This window comes from Rattus norvegicus, chromosome 9, assembly GCF_021556685.1.
Source record: "Rattus norvegicus strain SHRSP/BbbUtx chromosome 9, alternate assembly SHRSP_T2T, whole genome shotgun sequence".
Classification (NCBI taxonomy): domain Eukaryota; kingdom Metazoa; phylum Chordata; class Mammalia; order Rodentia; family Muridae; genus Rattus; species Rattus norvegicus.
This window is the reverse complement of record NC_141542.1, coordinates 13993245-14014473: the sequence shown is the minus strand read 5'-3', so window position 1 is coordinate 14014473 and position 21229 is coordinate 13993245. Positions and strand designations below refer to the sequence as shown.

Here is a 21229-nt window from a genome sequence, read left to right as displayed (position 1 = left end):
TATAAATTGTGTCTTTATAATTTGACATATCCAAGTTTCCTATAGAATTTCTCTCTGGAACCGAAAATATATAAATATTTACACTGTTTGAACTGTCACTTCCTGCAGTTTCTTTGTGTTATTTCTTGCAAGGGTTTCTTTGCTCTTAGAGAAATGAATTAACTCATGACTTTGTATTTAACCTGTGGATTTCAGTCACAGACATTCTCAGGAATTCATGTTAATGGTCAACTGGAAAAAGGCATAGCTGTACTTTGTTGAAATGTTACACTGTGCTCAAGTGACCTGAATTCCAGTACTGATGTAAAGCAGTGCTTTGAAATGTTACTTTCTTGTATACATCATATGTATGTATGTGGAGTGGTGCCTATTAATGTTTATGAAGATTTTTCACAAGTGTATAAATGTGAAAGCAAGAAATGTCAACCTTGGGTGCCATTCTTCAAGTGTAAGCCTCCTTGACTTTGTTATTTAAAAAATCACTCACTCACTCTCACACACATACACACATATACATACACACACACCACACTGCATTTGCTACTATGTGCCTGTGGAGGTCAGAGGATAATTTGTGGGAAGCAGGTCTCTCTTCCAACCATGTGAATTCCTGAGGATTGAACTCAGACCATGAAGGTGCATGTCAAGCCCCTTTACCTTGTGAGCCGGTTTACCCTTATAAGTGCACCCTTATAACAGGATGCTCTAAAACTCATGGACATTCACTTTCCTCTACCTCCAGAGTAATAAGATGTCTGGCTTTGAATACTATAAAGGATGAATGGTAAATTCTTCTAAACATTTAGAAAAGAAACTGTGATAGTCCTCTATCCTCCTTTCCATTTTGGCAGAGTTGGGGATTGAACCTAGGACATCCTGTGTCAAATACTCTACCACTGAGCTACAGGTCCTGCTCTCTAATTCCTGTCAGAGGATAGAAGTTGATGGTATCCTTTCTATTCCAGTCTCTGAAGCCAGCCTTTCATAAATACCACATTCAACAAAGAACAGAAACAACAAAGGTATCTGTCACAAACAAACATTCAAAGCATAAAACAAATCAGCACATTGTCCAGATGTGGTTTGGGCAAGCCTGCCATGTCAAGACATAAGTTGCAGAGGAAGAAGGATCGAGAGTTCAAAATGACCTTAACCTTAATAATGAGCCGGAGGACAGCTTAGACACTGCACAATAGGAACTGTCAATGGAACAAAACAACCATAAAGCACATTTCCCTGGACTTCTTATCCTTTACCAAAGCTTTCCAGTACCAGAGGGATTGTTGTGTCTTGAGGGGCTTATCATTGGTTTACAGGGGAAGGAACAATGAAGAAGCAAGAGTATACTGTCCTTCTGTAGCTACTGATGGTGCTGGGTTTCTTAATGGACAGGAGCAGGTAGAATTATCTATACATCAACACAACAAACATGCTGAAAACATCACATGCAGAATATATCAACAATAAATTCTAAAGGAAAAGCCATATCGCACTCTACCACAATCCTAGTATTTGTCCATCAGTCTGTCTGAGTGAAGGCTCCCTCTGGGATTTCTTCATCAATGTTCCTGCCAGCGCTGTCTACAGTTTCAGGCTTTATGGAACACATATCAGGCCTTGGAGTGTGTTCAAACAAGGTATACACCTTCCTAAGCTCCACAGCAATTGGAGAAAAATTTCTAGAAGGATCCAAGGCTCAGCAACACTGGACAGCAGCATGGGACTTCCACACGGTCAGAAGTGGTCAGAGGTCTAGAAACTCAACTTTACTCAACTCACTGCTCAGCTTAGGGCACAGTCATATTCAGGCCTGCAGCCCCATGCCTTTCACAGGACCACACCCACTCCGAGTACCCTGAACAGCCATTTCTGCCATCCCTGCCCTGGGCACACTGGTGGAACCCTGAAACAACACCACCTCAGGATAATAGACCACACACCAAATTGGCTAGGAAGCTTGACCCTTCTAGAATCCTGCCCAACTTCTTGTAATTGCCTGAGGTAGTACTTTCAAATAAAACTACAATCTGGTGGTACCTCTCCCCAGATCCCAAGATCTCAGCTAACACAAGGAGAGTGGTAATTTTCCATAGTATACTGGTAACCAAGTGCTTAGGAACCACATGACTGACCAAAAATCTGTTTCTGTTGTAGTGATTTACTAAGAAATTTATGTAGATATAAGAGTGAAGGATATTTGCATTTTAGGATAATGTTAAGTTAAATTATTTGTAATCCATAATATATAAGCATGAACTGTTACTAAATAAAAATGTGCATTATCTGTGTTGTTCTGTTAACCTTTTGCATGGTGTCAAACAATATAAGGGGTGGGATGAAGACATTCAGATTCCAACTTTTTTTTATTTATTTATTAACTTGAGTATTTCTTATTTACATTTCGAGTGTTATTCCCTGTCCTGGTTTACGGGCCAACATCCCGCTAGCTGCTCCCCCCCTCATCCTCCCCCAATTGCCACCCTCCCCCCAACAATCACGTTCACTGGGTGTTCAGTCTTAGCAGGACCCAGGGCTTTCAAGCTTTCCAGTTCTTTCTCTGATTCCTTCAACGGGGGTCCTGTTCTCAGTTCAGTGGTTTGCTGCTGGCATTCGCCTCTGTATTTGCTGTATTCTGGCTGTGTCTCTCAGGAGAGATCTACATCTGGCTCCTGTCTGCCTGCACTTCTTTGCTTCCTCCATCTTGTCTAATTGGGTGGCTGTATACGTATGGGCCATTTATCAATGAGTGCATACCATGTGTGTTTTTCTGTGATTGGGTTAGCTCACTCAGGATGATATTTTCCAATTCCAACCATTTGCCTATGATTTCATAAAGTCATTGTTTTTGATAGCTGGGTAATATTCCATTGTGTAGTAGAACCCCATTTTCTGTATCCATTCCACTGTTGAAGGGCATCTGGGTTCTTTCCAACTTCTGGCTATTATAAATAAGGCTGCTATGAACATAATGGAGCACGTGTCTTTTTTATATGTTGGGGCATCTTTTGGATATATGCCCAAGAGAGGTATAGCTGGATCCTCAGGCAGTTCAATGTCCAATTTTCTGAGGAACCTCCAGACTGATTTCCAGAATGGTTGTACTAGTCTGCAATCCCACCAACAATGGAGGAGTGTTCCTCTTTATCCACATCCTCGCCAACAGAAAAACACACATGGTATGCACTCATTGATAAGTGGATATTAGCCCAAATGCTCGAATTACCCTAGATGCACAGAACATATGAATCTCAAGAAGGATGACCAAAATCAGAATTCTTCACTCTTTCTTTAAAAGGGGAACAAGAATACCCTTGGCATGGAATAGAGAGGCAAAGTTTAGAACAGACGCAGAAGGAACATCCGTTCAGAGCCTACCCTACATGTGGCCTATACATATACAGCCCCCAAACTAGATAAGATGGATGAAGCAAAGAAGTGTAGGCGGACAGGAACTGGATGTAGATCTCTCCCGAGAGACAGCCAGAATGCACCAAATACATAGGCAAATGCAATCTTAAACCACTGAACTGAGAACGGGACCACCGTTGAAGGAATCGTAGAAAGGACTGAAAGAGCTTGAAGGTGCTTGAGACCCCATATGAAAAACAATACCAACCAACCAGAGCTTACAGGGACTAAGTCAGTACTTAAAGACAATTCATGGACTGACCTTGGGCTCCAACCTCATAGGTAGAAATGAATAGCCTAGTAAGAGCACCAGTGGAAGGGGAAGCTCTTGTTCCTGCCAAGATTGAACATCTAGTGAACTGGATGGTAGGGGGGATTGCGGTAATTGGAGAGGATGGGGAGGGGAACAACCATAAAGAAGGGGAGGGCGAGGGGTTGGGGGATGTTGGCCCATAAACCGGGAAAGGGAATAACAGTTGAACTGTAAATTACCCAAGTTAATAAAGATGAAAATATATATATATATATACATGAAATGAAAAAAAAAGAAATTCATGCATTTTTTTATGTTTTCCAGTTTAGTGTAATAAAGATTTTTAAACTATATCTTTATGATTCTCTGAATTTCCTCAGTGTCTGTTGTAATGGCTCTCTTTCACATCTCTAATTTTCCTAATTTTGATTCTCTTTCTTTTCTGGCTAATTTGTCTAAAAGTCTGTCAGGACTGTTGATTTTTTAAATGAAATAGTTCTTAATTTCACTGAGTTTTAGCGTATTGCTTTTTTTGTTTATTTCTATCTTATTAGTTTGATCTCTGTGTTTGACTATTTCTTTCTGTCTGTACTTTTGGGGTATTGCTTCTGCTTGTTTTTCTAAAGTGTTCATGTGTATCATTTGCTTATTAATATGAAATCTTTCCAAGAGTTTTTGTGCAGACATGCAGAAAGTCAGAATGACCTGGATAAATAGTCTGCATGCTCTAAGAAAATCAGATGTCAGCCCAGTCTACCTAGTAAAACTATCAAACATAATGAAAGATTAAAGAAAAAATATTTCACAGTAAGGACAAATATCAACAATTTCTGTCCACCAATTCATTTCTACACACGGCACTAATTATAGACCAAAAGAAGGCACAATGAGTAAATAATCCCAAAATAGGTAGGCAAAAGATGATTAAAAAGTGAGTCAGGAACACAAAAACAACAGAAATTCATAAATACTCAATAATAACTGTTAATATTTTTAATTTCTTAATAAAAAGATACAGAATAAGAGATTGGATTGAAAAGCAGGATCCTGCTCCCTGGAAGAAGCACACTTCTCCATCAAGGACAGTTACCATCTTAGAGTTAAAGAATAGAGAAATGTACTCAAGGGAATGAGGACAAGAAGCAAGCAGGCTAACTATTTGATATCTGACAAATATACTTCCAACAAAAACTAATTAGAAGATATAAGGGAGGAAGCTACATACTCATTAAAGGAAAAAACTACCAACAGGATGTTACAGTTTTAAACATTTCTGTACCAAATGTAAGGGCACCCCCTTTCATACTACAAACACTACTCTATCCAAAATTATATGTCGAGCATCACACAGGCATAGTGACTTCAGGACCTACTTCTAACCAATAAGCAGGCCACCCTGACAAAAGCTAAACAGAAAAACTCTGGAGTTAATTACATCATACATTGAATGGAGCTAATGGGACTCTTACAATGTTTTACCCAATCATTAGACACTAAATTTTATTTTGGCAGTTAATGACATTTTATCCAAAACTAAACACACTATTAGGAGAAAAAGTAAGTCTTCATGAACATAGGAAAATTGAAATAACATCTGACATCTCATCTTGTTAGTGCAATTTTATAATTAACAGTTTCTTGTTTATCTTGGTTATCTTCCAAGTACATGAGACAGAGACTATAAGATTTATTTGATAAGCTTTACAGAACAATATCTGAGTAGCTATTAGTCTATCTAACCCTCTAAGCTAATCTGACTACCTCTCAGGGAAGATTCCCAAGATACTTGCATTTTAGTATTGATTTGGCTCTCTCTGCTCTGGGCACTTTTCCAGGTATCACTCGGACTCTCTCTTTGTGTTGACTTTTCTTTGACCCCTTTCTTTACTCCTCTCCACTCACTGGAATCGGAAGTCCACCTCTGTTCTCTCCCCTGCTCAGTCATTGGCTGATCAGTTTTCATTGACAAATCAGAGAATAAATGGGGAGAAATAAGTATATATCAGCGAGACAGGAGATATTGGAATAAGCATTACAATGCCATGTCTGGATTACAAGAAGTTACGGGAGCAGAGAAATCAACATTTGAATACAGTCATGCCTATCTACTTAGTGTGTTGTGACTGATTTCACAGTAAATAGACAACTGCATACTTGCAAAGTTACCATATGATCGATCAGTAAATCATAACATATTTATCATATGATGCTGCCCAATATATACATCTGGTCTTTAATGTTAAGTTTAAAGTGTACCACAAAAACCATGTGCTAGAAACAATCATCCCACATTCATGCATGAATGCTATTTAGAAGGGTCCTTGAAAAGTAAATAGGATTGGGTGAGAATACATAAGGCAAGAACAAGAATGTTTCCTGTTCTTCACTGTGTGATACCTCTGCCTCAGAGGTCACAAGGTTCTCTATTCTTCATTTCTTGATAAATTACCTAGTCTAGGCTATTTTGTAATAGGAAGAGAAATCAAACTAAGACCCTGCTATGTAGAGGGTGCCACCACTGAAGGTTTTCAGGATAACCATGTTTACCAGCCAGTAAGTGCATCTGAATGGACAGAACCAAGGGAGCACATTGTCCTATTGCACATTCTTTTATCTTACCTGTCTCCAGAATTCCACTGTCTTTTACAGAAGCAGGAGATAGGACTATATACTCAACCCAGGAGTTTTGGGCCATTTCTCTTAAGATTTTGAGAGCGGTAACAACACATGCAGTGTCAAGTTTTAAAAATCTTAAGATTTTTAACACTTCTTTCTTTGAACACTCCTCCATGTCTGATACAGTTCCTAGTAATCAACCAATATTTAATGAATAAATGGCCATCATCACTAATTACTAGAACAATATCAGTATTTCTTTCCATCTTTTTATAGAATTCAAAGCCTCCTATTACCTGTTCATAGAATCTTTTGGCTTTCTAACTAGAACATGTTGCCAGAAGCTACTAGACATCACCAATAGCCCCCTAAAGTCTCAAAAGACATAAGTGTAGTGCACTGTTCTCCCTCCCTTGAACAGAGGCCCTCAAGAAGAATGTTTCTGTCACTTTCCTCCCACGTTGAGAATTAATTCAGCCTGCATGCTCTTTCCTCTAGAGGACAAAAGTCCAACCCTGATTTCAAACATATATGTGGCCAATACTATCAAAAGTAAACTTATTAATCATAATACAACATGGCAACACTGAGGGGTGATTTCCTGAAGAAAGCCACAGCATTCATGCCAAGATGTTCTGGTGCCTCCAGGATGGGGTCAAAGTGTGTGGATTCCTGTGCTGCCAGTTAACCTTGGATCAGGGAATTCACTAATCTGAAGGAGGACCTTTGGAAGAGACTGTTAGAAAAGCAAGACGTGCATCTGTTCTGCTTACTATCCTTAGACACACATACTGCTTGTGCTTAAACACTAACTGTAAGTAATTAAAGATAGCATATAGCACCGACTTTACTTAGTCCTTTAAATGAAATGCCATTAAACACTGAATAGAAAATATGCTGTTAGGCTGAAGAGATGGCTCAGCCATTAAAGGCTAGGCTAACAACCAAAAATGTAAGAAAATAGATTACACATTTTGAAAGATGAATAGGATTGTTGGCTCTTCAATTGACAAGGGCAAATTTCAAATGATGTTGGCTAACAAGAAAAATGTTATTTTTCTTTAAAAGAAGTTGTTTAGAGTAATTTTCTTTTATGTTTGAGGGCTTTACCTGTGTCCACAGAAGCCAGAAGAGGGCATGGGTCCTGTGATTGGATTTACCAATTCTTGTAAGCCATTTCAAGTGTGAAATAGTTGCATGCAGTGTATGCAGAGACACCAGGACACAGGACTATCTACTACAGGGTAATTAACTGGCTTGATGATCTTGTACAGGTGTTATACCGGTAACCACATCTGCTCTGAGTTACTTGATTCTTGCACCAGCTGTGTCATTTCCAGAAGTCAGCATTTTATAGCTGTCCTCTATATCTGCTGGCTCATACACTCTTTTTCTATTTTGTGAGCAATTGGATAGTTCTTCTCTGAACTTGTGCTAAAATTCTGCAGTGAGTCCACCTGATCTTTGGCACTGGTTATTTGGGACATGTTTTATTTTTATTATTTCTCCAGTCTCATTACTAAGTTATGGATCTCTTTAGCTCATTTGTTTTTTATTGGTTTAATTTTGATATGTCAAGTGTTTCTAAAAATTCATCTGTTTCTTTCAGGTATTTTAGATTAGTGGAAAAGAGACTTAAAATATGTTCTTATACTTTTCTTAATTTCATTTATATGTTATAATATTTCCTTTTTCATTTCTCATTTTATTATTTGGGTCTGTAAAAACACACATGCACTTAGGCTTTCATTCAGGGCTTTCTACATGTGAGTTCTTTTTACTTCGCTTAGATTAACATAGAGTTTGCCAAAATATTTTCAGATGAAACTTTTAATTTAATGGATTCTTTGTAAACTTTTTTTTACTTCCATTTCATTAACTTTTGACCTCTTTTCATCTACTGGTTTGGGGTTTGGTTTGTTCAAGGCTTTTGGATGTATCATTAAGTTATTGATTTTTTGATCTCTCAATTAGATTTTCATTAAGCATTCAAAGCTGTAATATTTCATTGTGTTCAGATAGAATGCAGGAAGTTATTTCAATTTTCCTGTGTTTGTTGAAAGTCGCTTTTTGTTCTAATATACGGTGAATATTAGAGAGATTTCTTTGTCTCGTTGAGGAGAAAGTATAATTTTAATGTTCAGGTAGATGTGCTATAAGATATATTTTGTCCTTTTGTGTTGCGATTTCATTCAGTTCCAGTGTTTCTCTGTTTAGTTTGTGTCTGGACAACCTCTCAGTTTTTGACAATGGGATACTAAAGTCATCAAATGTCATTGTGGTGGTTAATCTGTGGATTTAGATCTAATAGACAGTATTTGTTTTATGAATTTGTGTTTAGTGCATTTATGGTTATAAATATTTACAGATTTTCTTTTCTAGAGGCTCCTTTATTCGAACAATGGGCTGTCAGGAGTGACTGAATATTTGAGGACTTTTACCATCTTTTCCCCTGGCTTCTAGCTGCCTGTTTCAACTGTGGCAAGCTGTATACCATTTCTGTTTTCTCATTTATTGGCGTCTGGTTGGTGGCCCACAGTTTGTTGTGTGTTAGAGGAAGCAAATAGAGCTGTTGGAGGGGTGTGTGTCACTTTAGTTCATCACTGTGACCATGAAGGAATCAGTTGTAATCAATGCTCACTAAATACATATGCCAGGTTATTAGAACCTATTGATTTATCTCTTTTGCATTCACCCTCAATACATAGCTGTTCAATTAGCAATATCACTCTTATATGGGATAAAGAGTCTAGAGTGACACTTTGAGTGTGAAAATAGTAGCATGCAACGTAGGATATCTCCACACAGATACTAGGACACAGGGTCTTCTGCTACAGGGCAATTGTGACTTGCGAGTCAACAAACAAAACCTCTTTAGAAAGGAGGTGGTAGAAGACATATCAGCCATGGAGGAATTACAGTATCAAAAGATGAGTTAAGCTTTAATTTCATGGCTAAAGCAAGTTTGGAAGTTGCCAGAAGAGATCTAGTAAGCTCAGTTTGATCTGAGGTTGCCAAGAACAACATCAAGGAATTTAATTTGCCTTCTTCATGCAAATATATATATATATATATATATATATATATATATATATATCATGGGATGATGTGAGTATAAATAAATATATACATAGTTTCTTCGTCTAAACTTTTGTTCTGTCATTCTTCATATGTGTGCATCAATGAATATGTTCTGGAAAGAAAGGGAAAAAGCCAGCATTTGTAACTACTTAGTCTGTGCTGGGTCTGTCTTTCTCTCTCTCTTTATTTCTTTTTAAATTTTATTTTTCTTGGATATTTTATATATTTACATTCCAAATGTTATCCCCTTTCCCTCTCTCCCATACCTCCTCCCCCTGCTTCTATGAGCATGCTCCCTCTCTTACCCACCCACTCTAACCTCAGAGCCCTGGTTCCATGTTTTTAATCTAACAGTACTGATTGGAGGTAGTTAGCATGACTCACATTTTATAGATATAGAAAAGAAATCTCTAAGAAGGTTCCACTGGATACCTGAGACCATGCAGCCAGTATTTTAGTTTCTCCATTACTGAACCCAAGTCTGTTTACTTGCCAACAGAACAGGACCCAAGTAACTAAGACTAGCTCTTGTGGTAGAAGAAAAACAAAGATTCTTTAGACTCGTGTTCTGAAATATCTTTTTAAACTCACTCATGCTTTAAGCTTCTTTTTAATCACAGTCAAGGGGAGATTGGGAATTAGTTTACTTAGTGAATCCTGGTGGTTAATAATTTTTTAGTTTGGCACACCTTAGCATCACGAGTCTTAAAAGGTAAATGAGGTCATGGATGTAAGCCTCATGTGCCAGGTTTGAGTAACTTTATAAGGGCTGCACTCATCTAGGCACAGGGTGCTTTGAGCAAAAGGCTGAATGTGTCAGCTTTTGAGTTATTTTTCTTTTTGAACATAAGCATGGCAATACTCTTGTTTTTCCCACTTTAAACTCTATCAGACTGGAGAGGAAGAAGACCACGTAGCATGGGGACTCTGCAACAAAGCCAGGGCCTGCACATAGTGGGGAACAAGGTGGTCTTAGAGAGGGAGGAGCAGTGTGTTTGCCTCTGTGCATTTCTCTAAACAGCCTTGAGTCTGAAAGTACTTAAGGTAGTGGAGATTTATAGAACAGTGATCCCTAAACAGTGAGACTTACTTCCTCATTTGCCAGATGCCAAAGTTTGTTTCTTGTAGTCGTGACTCTGTTGATTAAAGCTCTAGCTGATCTCGTTGATTGCAGAGCATTTGAGATTGATTGCTAAAGGTTAGGTACATTTGGCATAGTAGAATTTGAGCCTCTGTGCTTGCCATATACCAGAAATACTTTCCTCCTTCCTCTAAATGTACCTTTGTACTTACCGAACACTGGGCAGTCCAGCTTTTAGACTGGTGAAAACTAGAGTTTGAAGGTAAGAACACAGCTTATCTGAAACATTTGGCATAACTTGTTGGTGTATGTTCTTAGTTCTCAGACATACAGGTGCTAATGTGTAAGTGGTGTAACTCAAGTCAGAAAGATCTTAAGTCTTAAGAAACCTAAGAAAAATAATAATAAAAAAAATCTGAAGCTAACATTGGCTGTGGTTAACTTAGAAATTCATGCAGACACCTTTCCACAATACCATCTCTATGTGCATACTGTACTTTTCCCTCACAAAGACTCCCCTCCTGTCAGCCATCTACACTGCTCTGGCTATGACTATTTCTTCACCACACTGGACCCTCTTTCGTCTAAGTCTGTGGACACCATTCAAGCTAGGCCTATAAAAGGAACTGGACCAGGTCTCCTGCTTAGGGAAGTTACTTATATAAGCAAGTAACCATAGCACTGTGGCATAAGATCTGGGAAGTTCTCATGTAAATTTAGATCCTCTTGCAGCTGAGGGTGGAGGACAGTTATGATTTCAAATCGTGTCTGGAGGACAGTGTGAGGACCTGTCTCAGAAAACAAGATGAAAGGTTAACTGTATGGAAAAGACTAGAGATTGTTTCACAAAGGAGGCCACAGGGACCTGGCCTCAGAGGACGAAAAGGAGCCTGCCTGGGAAAGTCTGTGTGTCTATCTGCCTTACTCTAAAAATAGCAGTGACCATAGCTGAGACCACCTATAAGTAGAAGCCCAAGGAAGCACTCTTTTTCTCTTCTAGCCTGCATGCTGTGGGCTGTCAGATGGCAGGTGTATTTCTACCTGTGTGCTCCTTGACCTTCTATGAGGTTATCAGAAGTAGAAAGTGTCATTCTCAGTATTTGATGTACCCAGTCTGCGAGGCACTGGTGCTCAGTAGCACAGGAAACTGCTTTCAGTTCTTCCCCTGTGATCTCTGCTTCTGCTCAGCAGCAGAAGTGAGGTTTGTGCACACATCAAATTCCAATTCTGGGAACACATTCAAACTTGAGAATCTGATTTCAGCTGGGTGTCTGTGGCTTTTGTATCACTGTAAGATAAGGCATTCAGAAACCTCTATTCCTCCCCAACATTGTCAAGCTGGGCATGGTGCACACTGGGCAAACCTTTACTACAGAACTACACATCAGCCCCCACCTGACTCACTGTACATACTTCCATGGCCTCACTCAGCCTCTCAAATCTACCTTTATACCACACAGACTCTATTAATGAGCTGGTCTCTGTCAACTGAAGATTTTCAGTCCTTACCTCCAGGTCATAATTTTAAACTTATTTAAATTCAGTTACTTGTTTGGTCAAGTAACAAAGAAACACTAAGAGAAATGCATAATTTTCTTTATTTTCCAATGTTCAATGAAACAGCAGGTCTCTGAGCTTTAACTGATCATGCTATTCTGCTCAGTTTTAAAAAAAATTCCTACAAAAAAGTTCCAGATCAAGGTGTCTGTCAGTATGGTTTCTCAAGGCCTTTTCCTCTGCTTGCAGGGGGCCTTCTTTTACTATGTCCACACATGTTGTTCCCTGTGTACATCCCTTGGTATTTCTCTGTATGTCTAAATCTCTTCTAAGAAGAACCCTAATATGATAGAATTGGAGCCTCATCTCAACTTAATGACATCTTCAGGGCCCTGTCTCAAACTATCACATTTTAAAGTAAGAAGATTAGAGCTCAACATGTGAATGTGGAGGCACACAGTTCAGTCCATCATATTCACCAATGATATTGCATTATTAGTTTATGCAAATAGTTTGCTGTTGCTCACAAATTGAGCAATTTAAAATGATGCAACAAGACGTGGTAGTATGTATCTGTAATCGCAGCATTTTGGAGGCAGAGGCAGAGGCAGAGGCAGAGGCAGTGGCAGAGGCAGAGGCAGAGGCAGAGGCAGAGGCAGAGGCAGAGGCAGAGGCAGAGGCAGAGGCAGAGGCAGAGGCAGAGGCAGAGGCAGAGGCAGAGGCAGAGGCAGAAGCATACTTGCAATTTTGTTTAGGAAAACAAAGGATGAATTAATTAACTCAAACTTTTTCCTTTATTCTTATTTTGTTTTGTGCCAGCCTAGGTCTGCTTCTGCCCTTGAGGTATCCAGGTACCATTGTGCACTGAGCAGGACTGAAAAGAACAAAGTTTATTCTGGTAGGTGGATTTCACAGGGTGTCAGTTGGAGTGAATGCAAAGGGATAAATAGCCTTCTTTAGTGATGGTTTTCAGTGAAATAGCTCTCTCTTATTGGGCTTATTAAGGGCTATATATACCTCGGAGAGTAGGTAGGAGTTTTCATACTGAGGGTATATTACTGGCTGGTGTTCATATGTTTGGAATGATCATTTACCTGTGGAGGACTATTTGATTCCTGAACATATCCTTACAGGGAAAGAGGAAGGATAATCTGTAATTTTGCCATGACTACCTCAAGGGTGGCAAAAATGGGGATCATAGGGTTTATGTGCACAGGGAATGCACACCCAGAGCAAGGAGGAAAACAGTCCTACTCCTGCTGGTATCAGGATGAGATTTTCAAGGCTTCGACACATCAACCTTACTCTTGCTCTGGATGGCTCCCTTGGTTGCATGGCATTCCAGACTCACAGGTTTAGAGCTTTGAAACAGTATTACTGTAACCCAGACTGGCCTCAAATTCACACTCTTTCTGCTAGCTTCCCTCATATTGCTTGCCATCATACCCTACTGATTGTTTTAACTGTTTTTGGTCAGAAGTTTGAGCAGATTACAGCAGCTAGGTGAAATGAAGGTCTGTACACCAAGAGGCTTGGGGAAAACATCCCTCCTCAGTTCATCTGCTGAACATCAGCCTTCTGTTCTGTTGTGCAGATGAAGGACTGAGGCTGCTGCCTCCAATTTACTCTCAGCTTCTAAAGGCCTTGAAATCTATTCCCTTTTGTCTATGAGCTGGTAGAGGGAACTGCATCATCAATATACTTTGAGGACTCCCATATCCACCACCAAAGTTCTACTGGAGTTCAAAATGAGAATGTGTTTGGGAACTGTTATACTGAATACCAAAATTTATATTTGAAAAGGACACTGTAGACTTGCAGACTTGCACTCACATGTTGCTAATAGGGGAATGTGCTAGTGGAGATTTGTCTCTACAACCTCGTAGTTCTGGAAGCCATGTTAGGCTTCCTATCTTAATAGATATTTGGTCATTCAAAGATTTCTGGCAGGGTTGAAGACTGATTACAGTCTCATAGACTATCAGGCTGTTTAACTCTGAAAATACATATTTTATTGGATAGTTATCAGATAGTATACAAGCTAGCCAAGATATAATATACATTTTAAGCCTTTCTTAAGCTGGAATGGATAACTAAATGTTCTGTTTAACTAAAAAAGTGATGGACTGGGTGTTGAGTATATCATATGCTTTATAAATTTTAGAATGGTAATAATTGTACTCAATTTATATATAAGTGAAAAGGCTTTTTAACTGGACAAAAAGGGGGAAATGTTCTGGTTTGCCCTGGAGTTATCTGTATTTTGATGCTAACTCCACTGCCCCAAGGACAGCTGCCTAGTCAAGTACTCAGGAATCAGGTGACTTCAGTAGAAACTTCTCCCCATTGAATTTGTAAAATACAGGTGAGGGGTAGGTACAGGATAGAAGGAGGCCTGTCATTGGAGGAGAAGGAAGGATGGGTGGGAGAGAAGTTTGAAGGAAGAGGAGGAGACTGGAACAGAAAGGAGAAGAGAGCGAGAGAGAGAGACTCGCTGGCAGGACAATGGACACTGATGTAAAGATCTATCTCTGTGTATTTACAGGTTGTTACTAATGTTCCTAAGGGATGGATGGTACTGGGATTTGTATGTTTAGGTGGGCAATTATATCTTAACAATTGGCTTGAAAGAGCGTACCCCTGAACGGGGAGCCTCGTCTCTCGCTCCAATCATGGGGTGGGGTGCCACCAGGAATCACGAGTAGCCGGTCTTGATGTAACAGCAAGAGGTAGCTTTTATTAACGAGATCCCTATTAGCGGGATCCTGGGTCGATACGTATCTCACACAGGAGACAGAGGAATCGACCCCGAGCTTCCAAACTCGGGGGTTTATATAGGGGAGGTTAGGGACATTTGCGTGGTTACACATGATTGGTCATTTCAAATGGTGCACACTTACTTTCGGCTCGAAATTACAACAGCAAGGAGTACATGCTATCTAGCAGCTCAGCAGCTCGGGTAGGGTGGCTCATCTCACTCAGGGAGATGACTCACTTCTGGGGAGTGAAGGAAGGGGAGGGGGTGGCTACGGATGATCAGTGTCCTTGGAACTGGTAGCTGGTTTGGCAAGTCCTATCTCTGGCTCTCCCTCAGGCACGTCCGGCACTGCACATCCTGACTCTGACAATGAGTAACCTTTTTAAAACTCTATTTCTACAGGCTCAAAGAAAAAAAAAAGAAAAGGACAAAAATACATTAAGTAATAACAATTTCTGTATTAGTTTTCTTTGTGAATATGGACTTATTGCATGAACATCTTAAATTTCACGCACACTTGTAACTTAGAAGCAATTTTTAAAGAAGTTTTATGAGATTAGTAGACAGATACTAGCTGAGGTCTTTATCAAACCATTGATTTAGAATCTTGTAAGCCTTCTTATATTTAGAGGAATGATTATTACTTATGCTAAACCTGTGATGTGAATTAAAAGGGAAGGACCTAACATGGAAGGTATGTTAGAAATGTCAGTGCTCCAAACTAAGTGAGTGAGCTTACACTTGCCACTTCAGAACCAAGGAGACTGGAGCAGGAGGATTGTACATTCAAGGCTACAGAGGGAGCTATGGGCAATCCTGGGATATGTAGAGATCCTATCTACTCTTACCTTAAAAGAAAAGAAAGGAAGGGGAGATGGCAATACTCTATCTTCCTCTGCTGAAGCTGACTATATCACATCTCAGAGTTTTATGGGAAGTACACCCTCTCTGCTATACTACAACTATAGCTGCTGCTTATATTGGAAATGTTTTCAAGTAAAACCGGGTCTTCATTTTCTAAAAGCACTGCATCCATTCCAGAGAACTCAACTTTCTCTGGGAACCTGTCATCCTGATATTTGGTCTGGCCAGCCTGGACAGTTTTTGTTTCTCTCATTCACTGTAGTTTTCTTTACACAATTACTAGCAATTATTCACTGTTACACTTTCCATAAATATTCTTTCCCTCTAATGTTCTAGGCTTCAAATTATATAAGAACTAAAAACGAGTTGCTTATAATAAATATAATAGTGGTACTCACTACTGTAGCAGTCACTGAACATTACCTTGCTATGCCTCTGAGCAGCAGTGGTAGATGTGCTTTGAAACTACAATAGCCACTTACTCTTGAGTATTAGAAGATCATTCATCCCTCCTATTCATATATTTGTAAGTTTCTAGGTATAGCAACCAACCACAAACAGTGGAACAATGTGTCTCTCTCTGAAAAAAAGACATAAAGTAGACTGTAAGTACATGAGAAGATATTCATTATTAGTCATGAAGGAAAAGCAAAACAAATCTATTGGGATGGAGATTTAAGGGAGATACATGTCAGTGATTAGAGAGTACTATATACTACTGGTAGACTTCTTAAATGATACAGCCACTGTAGGAAAGTTCTATGACAATTTCTCAAAAATGAGAACATACTATTTTGCATATCTGCATTGAGTTATGAACCCAAAAATATGAATGTAGAAGCTTAGGTATTGTGCATTGTTTATAGTACAATAGTTGAAAGGAGGCACTCCAAGTTCCCGTGGACAAGGAAATGGATAAACAAACCACACTACAAGCAGGCATGCAATAAAAGTTAGCATTAATTGGGAAGAAAATCTGATAGCATGCCACAATACAGCCGATCCTTAAGAATATTCAACTAAATAAAATAGCTATTCACAAGAAGACAAAATGAACTTACTCTAAAGCATCTAGAGTTTAAGGAGATAAAAAGGAAAATAGTGGTAGCCTGGCACTGAGCTTTAGCAGTAGTGGGCTCCTAGCTTCCATCTAGAAAAGTAAAATGTTTTCAGGAGATGGAAGGTGATGGTAGACATAGAACAGCAGGAATATTATTAATGCCACTGAGCCATCCACTTATGATACTTAAGAGTCATTTTCATGTTGTATATGCTTTATCACAGTACTTTAAGAATTCCATTCTGGGCCCCCACCAGCTCACTGCTCCCAAACCCCATGGGAGCGAGAGCTCACCGCCTGGACAGGTGGGCATTCCTGAGACTGCAGAGTGGAAGAGACCACCAACAGTGCGCACACCTGCCCATATCCCTGGCACCAGAGAAAACTGTATACGGCCTCTGGGTTCCTGGAAATAAGCGCACAGGAGCAGCAGGTCCCCTGCCCCTGAGACACCACCGGAACCTGAAGGGACCGACCAGATAAACAGTTCTCCGCACCCAAATCTCATGGGTGGGAGAGCTAAATCTTCAGAAAGGCAGACACGCGTGGGAAACCTGAGGAGACTACACTCTGCTCACATTACTAATTCCAGAGGAAAAAACAAATGCCATCTGGAACCCTGGTGCATGGAAGCTCCCGGAAAGGGCTGTGCAGATAATCCTGGTTGCTGTCCCCCCGGGGAGCTCATAAGCAACACCCCATTAGCAAACTTGAGCCTCAGGACCACAGGTAAGACAAACCTTCCTGCTCCAAGCGACGTGCCTGGTGGACTCAAGACACAGGGCACAGGAATAGCTGAAGACCTGTAGATAGGAAAAACTACACGTCCGAAATCAGAACACTCTGTTCCCATAACTGGCTGAAAGAAAAAAAGGAAAACAGGTCTACAGCACTCCTGATACACAGGTTTATAGGACAGTCTAGCCACTGTCAGAAATAGCAGAACAAAGTAACACTAGAGATAATCTGATGGCGAGAGGCAAGCGCAGGAATCCAAGCAACAGAAACGAAGAATACATGTCATCATCAGAGCCCAATTCTCCCACCAAAACAAACACGGAATATGCAAACACACCAGAAAAGCAAGATCTAGTTTCAAAATCATATTTGATCATGATGCTGGAGGACTTCAAGAAAGACGTGAAGAACTCCCTTAGAGAAACACAGGAAAACATAAATAAACAAGTAGAAGCCTAAAGAGAGGAATCACAAAAATCCCTGAAAGAATTCCAGGAAAACACAATCAAACAGTTGAAGGAATTAAAAATGGAAATAGAAGCAAACAAGAAAGAACACATAGAAACATCCCCAGATATAGAAAACCAAAAGAAGAAACAAGGAGCCGTAGATACAAGCTTCACCAACAGAATAAAAGAGATAGAAGAGAGAATCTCAGGAGCAGAAGATTCCATAGAAATCATCGACTCAACTGTCAAAGATAATGTAAAGCAGAAAAAGCTACTGGTCCAAAACATACAGGGAATCCAGGACTGAATGAGAAGATAAAATCTAAGGATAATAGGTATAGAAGAGAGTGAAGACTCCCAGCTCAAAGGAACAGTAAATATCTTCAACAAAATCATAGAAGAAATCTTCCCTAACCTAAAAAAAGAGATACCCATAGGCGTAAAAGAAGCCTACAGAACTCCAAATAGATTGGACCAGAAAAGAAACACCTCCCGTCACATAATAGTCAAAACACCAAACACACAAAATAAAGAAAGAATATTAAAAGCAGTAAGGGGAAAAGGTCAAGTAACATATAAAGGCAGACCTATCAGAATCACACCAGACTTTTCTCCAGAAACTATGAAAGCCAGAAGATCCTGAACAGATGTCATACAGACCCTAAGAGAACACAAATGCCAGCCCAGGTTACTGTATCCTGCAAAACTCTCAATTAACATAGATGGAGAAAGCAAGATATTCCATGACAAAACCAAATTTAAACAATATCTTTATACAAATCCAGCACTATAAAGGGTAATAAATGGTAAAGCCCAACATAAGGAGGCAAGCTACACCCTAGAAGAAGCAAGAAACTAATCATCTTGGCAACAAAACAAAGAGAAGAAAAGCACAACAACATAACCTCACATCCAAATATGAATGTAACAGGAAGCAATAATCACTATTCCTTAATATCTCTCAACATCAATGGCCTCAACTCCCCAATAAAAAGACATAGATTAACAAACTGGATACGCAACGAGGACCCTGCATTCTGCTGCCTACAGGAAACACACCTCCGAGAAAAACACAGACACCACCTCAGAGTGAAAGGCTCAAAACAACTTGCCAAGCAAATGGTCAGAAGAAGCAAGCTGGAGTAGCCGGATGTAGATCTCTCCTGAGAGACACAGCCAGAATACAGCAAATACAGAGGCGAATGCCAGCAGCAAACTACTGAACTGAGAACAGAACCCCCGTTGAAGGAATCAGAGAAAGAACTGGAAGAGCCTGAAGGGGCTCGAGACCCCATATGAACAACAATGCCAAGCAACCAGAGCTTCTAGGGACTAAGCCACTACCTAAACTTTATATATGGACTGACCCTGGACTCTGACCTCATAGGTAGCACTGAATATCCTAGTAAGATCACCAGTGTAAGGGGAAGCCCTGGGTCCTGCTAAGATTGAACCCCAGTGAACTAGATTGTTGGGGGGAGGGCGGCAATGGGGGGAGGATGGGGAGGGGAACACCCATAAAGAAGGGGAGGGGGAGTTTCCTTGCTAAACATAATCCCTTATGTTGGCCCGTAAACCAGGAAAGGGAATAAGACTGGAACTGTAAATAATACTCAAGTTAATAAAAAAAAAATAGAGAAAGAAAAAAGAATTCCATTCTGATCTTTTCTCACAGGAACTAAACCTTCTTCCCTGAGACATCATGGCCCTGGCCCCAGAATTGAGCAGACAGACAAAACTGAAAGAGGTCGCAGGGATCCCACTGATGGATCCAACTGTCAACAACTGGAGTCAGATTCAGACCTTCAAGGCAAAGCCAGATGACCTCCTCATCTGTACTTACCCTAAATCAGGTAACCTGGTAGAGTAGTAGCCCCAGCCTCATCCTCTGAGCTATCTGAACTCCTCACCTAAGTTAGAACTACCTACAGTTAGAAGCTGGCTCTTTTTGTCCCACAATGGGTGCTACTTCACATGTCTTATCCCTGGGATCTTGAAGCTTAGTCTGTACCATTCATTTTTCTTGGGAAGAGGTGAGATTTGTCTCTACTTTTTTACCTTTCCCAGAGATCCAAAGTATTTCTTCTATAGCTAACAAGATCCTGGTTAGAACAGAAGGTAAAGCCAACATCTGCATCCACACCCCTTCATTAGTATATTTTAAGAATAATCTTCTAACTCAATCTTTATGGTCTTCCCAGGGACAACATGGATTCAAGAAATTGTCAACATGATTGAGCAGAATGGGGATGTAGAGAAGTGCCAGAGAACCATCATTCAACACCGACACCCTTTTATTGAGTGGGCTCAGCCACCCCAGCCTTCAGGTAAGAGACCCTGATTCCATATATGTTCCTCTTCTGTCTAATCTCTGTCCTTGTCCCTTCATCTTCTCTTTTTCTTTCCTATCCTGTCTCTCTCCCTCCCCCTATTTGTCTTTTGGAACAGCATCATGCTGTATATTAGTCCGGCTTTGAACTCACTGAGATTCTCCTGCTTCTGCCTCCTGAGTGTTGGGTTAAATGTATATGCCACCCTTTCCAGATCCATTTCTTTTCTGTATTTCTACCAAATGTGAATCAGCAAGGAAGATAGATGCATATGAAGGCAAAATTCTGCCTAATGTTCTCATTATACCTTTGCTCTGGTCATGTGTAACTGCAGAATAGAGGAAGGAACAGAAATCTACTCATCAGCAGCTCACACCCATCTGCGTTCAGTACTTTACTTTCATAACCAAGTGGTTTCTGGACAGTGTCTTATGATTCAAAACACACACACACACGCACACACACACATACACACAAACAGAAACACAAACACATGCATGCACACACATATACACACATACACATATAAACATGTGCACACATACACACACATACACACATGCACACACATATGCATGCATATAAATACACACACATACACATGTACATACATACATATGCACACACACACACACACACACACACACGAGGAGGCAATTACTTTGTTCAATTGAAAAGCTATTTTTCACGTAACTTTAACTGAACATTTTTCTTTTCATACATAGTTTCTAGTCTTGAGATTTCCTTGCTAAACATAATCCCTTATTGTTGTGAAATCAACTTTATCAAATTCTTAGTTCAAGAGCAGTGTGTGGCCAGACTCTTCACCAAAATATAACATAATAACCTCCAGCCCATCTCTCCATAGAGCAGTTCTGCGACCTCATGAGTGGGCCTCCACACTCTACTCTTTTTTTGGCACTGTGCTCTTCCAAAATTTCCCCAGAATTGTCTGTGAAGCTTTGCTTACAGCATTTTAGGGCTTTTAAGCTCAAATTTCAGGACACATTATAAATCTGTCATGAAGCTCATCACATTGAGTCTATAGTTAGGAGCACAGACAGATGCTAATGTTTTGCTCACCTTTTTCTATT

General features: G+C 39.9%; 1 protein-coding gene across 9 annotated transcripts in view; it reads left to right on the top strand.

Moving 5' to 3' along the window:
* The first annotated feature begins 6844 nt into the window (after window positions 1–6844).
* LOC148003339 (sulfotransferase 1C2A) overlaps window positions 6845–21229 on the top strand; it is a 29709-nt gene continuing 15324 nt past the window's right edge. For 2 of the 9 annotated variants that reach the window (XM_087568354.1, XM_087568345.1), the window contains exons 1-4: window positions 10483–10701; window positions 12756–12834; window positions 19481–19658; window positions 20007–20132. In XM_087568354.1, coding sequence (XP_087424480.1) covers window positions 19508–19658; window positions 20007–20132 — 277 coding nt within the window. In that variant the 5' untranslated portion in view covers window positions 10483–10701; window positions 12756–12834; window positions 19481–19507. Of the gene's footprint in view, window positions 7092–7354; window positions 7522–10482; window positions 10702–12755; window positions 12835–16842; window positions 17348–19480; window positions 19659–20006; window positions 20133–21229 lie in introns of those variants that run through there. The other 7 variants (XM_087568346.1, XM_087568348.1, XM_087568349.1 and 4 more) reach the window with 7 other exon arrangements.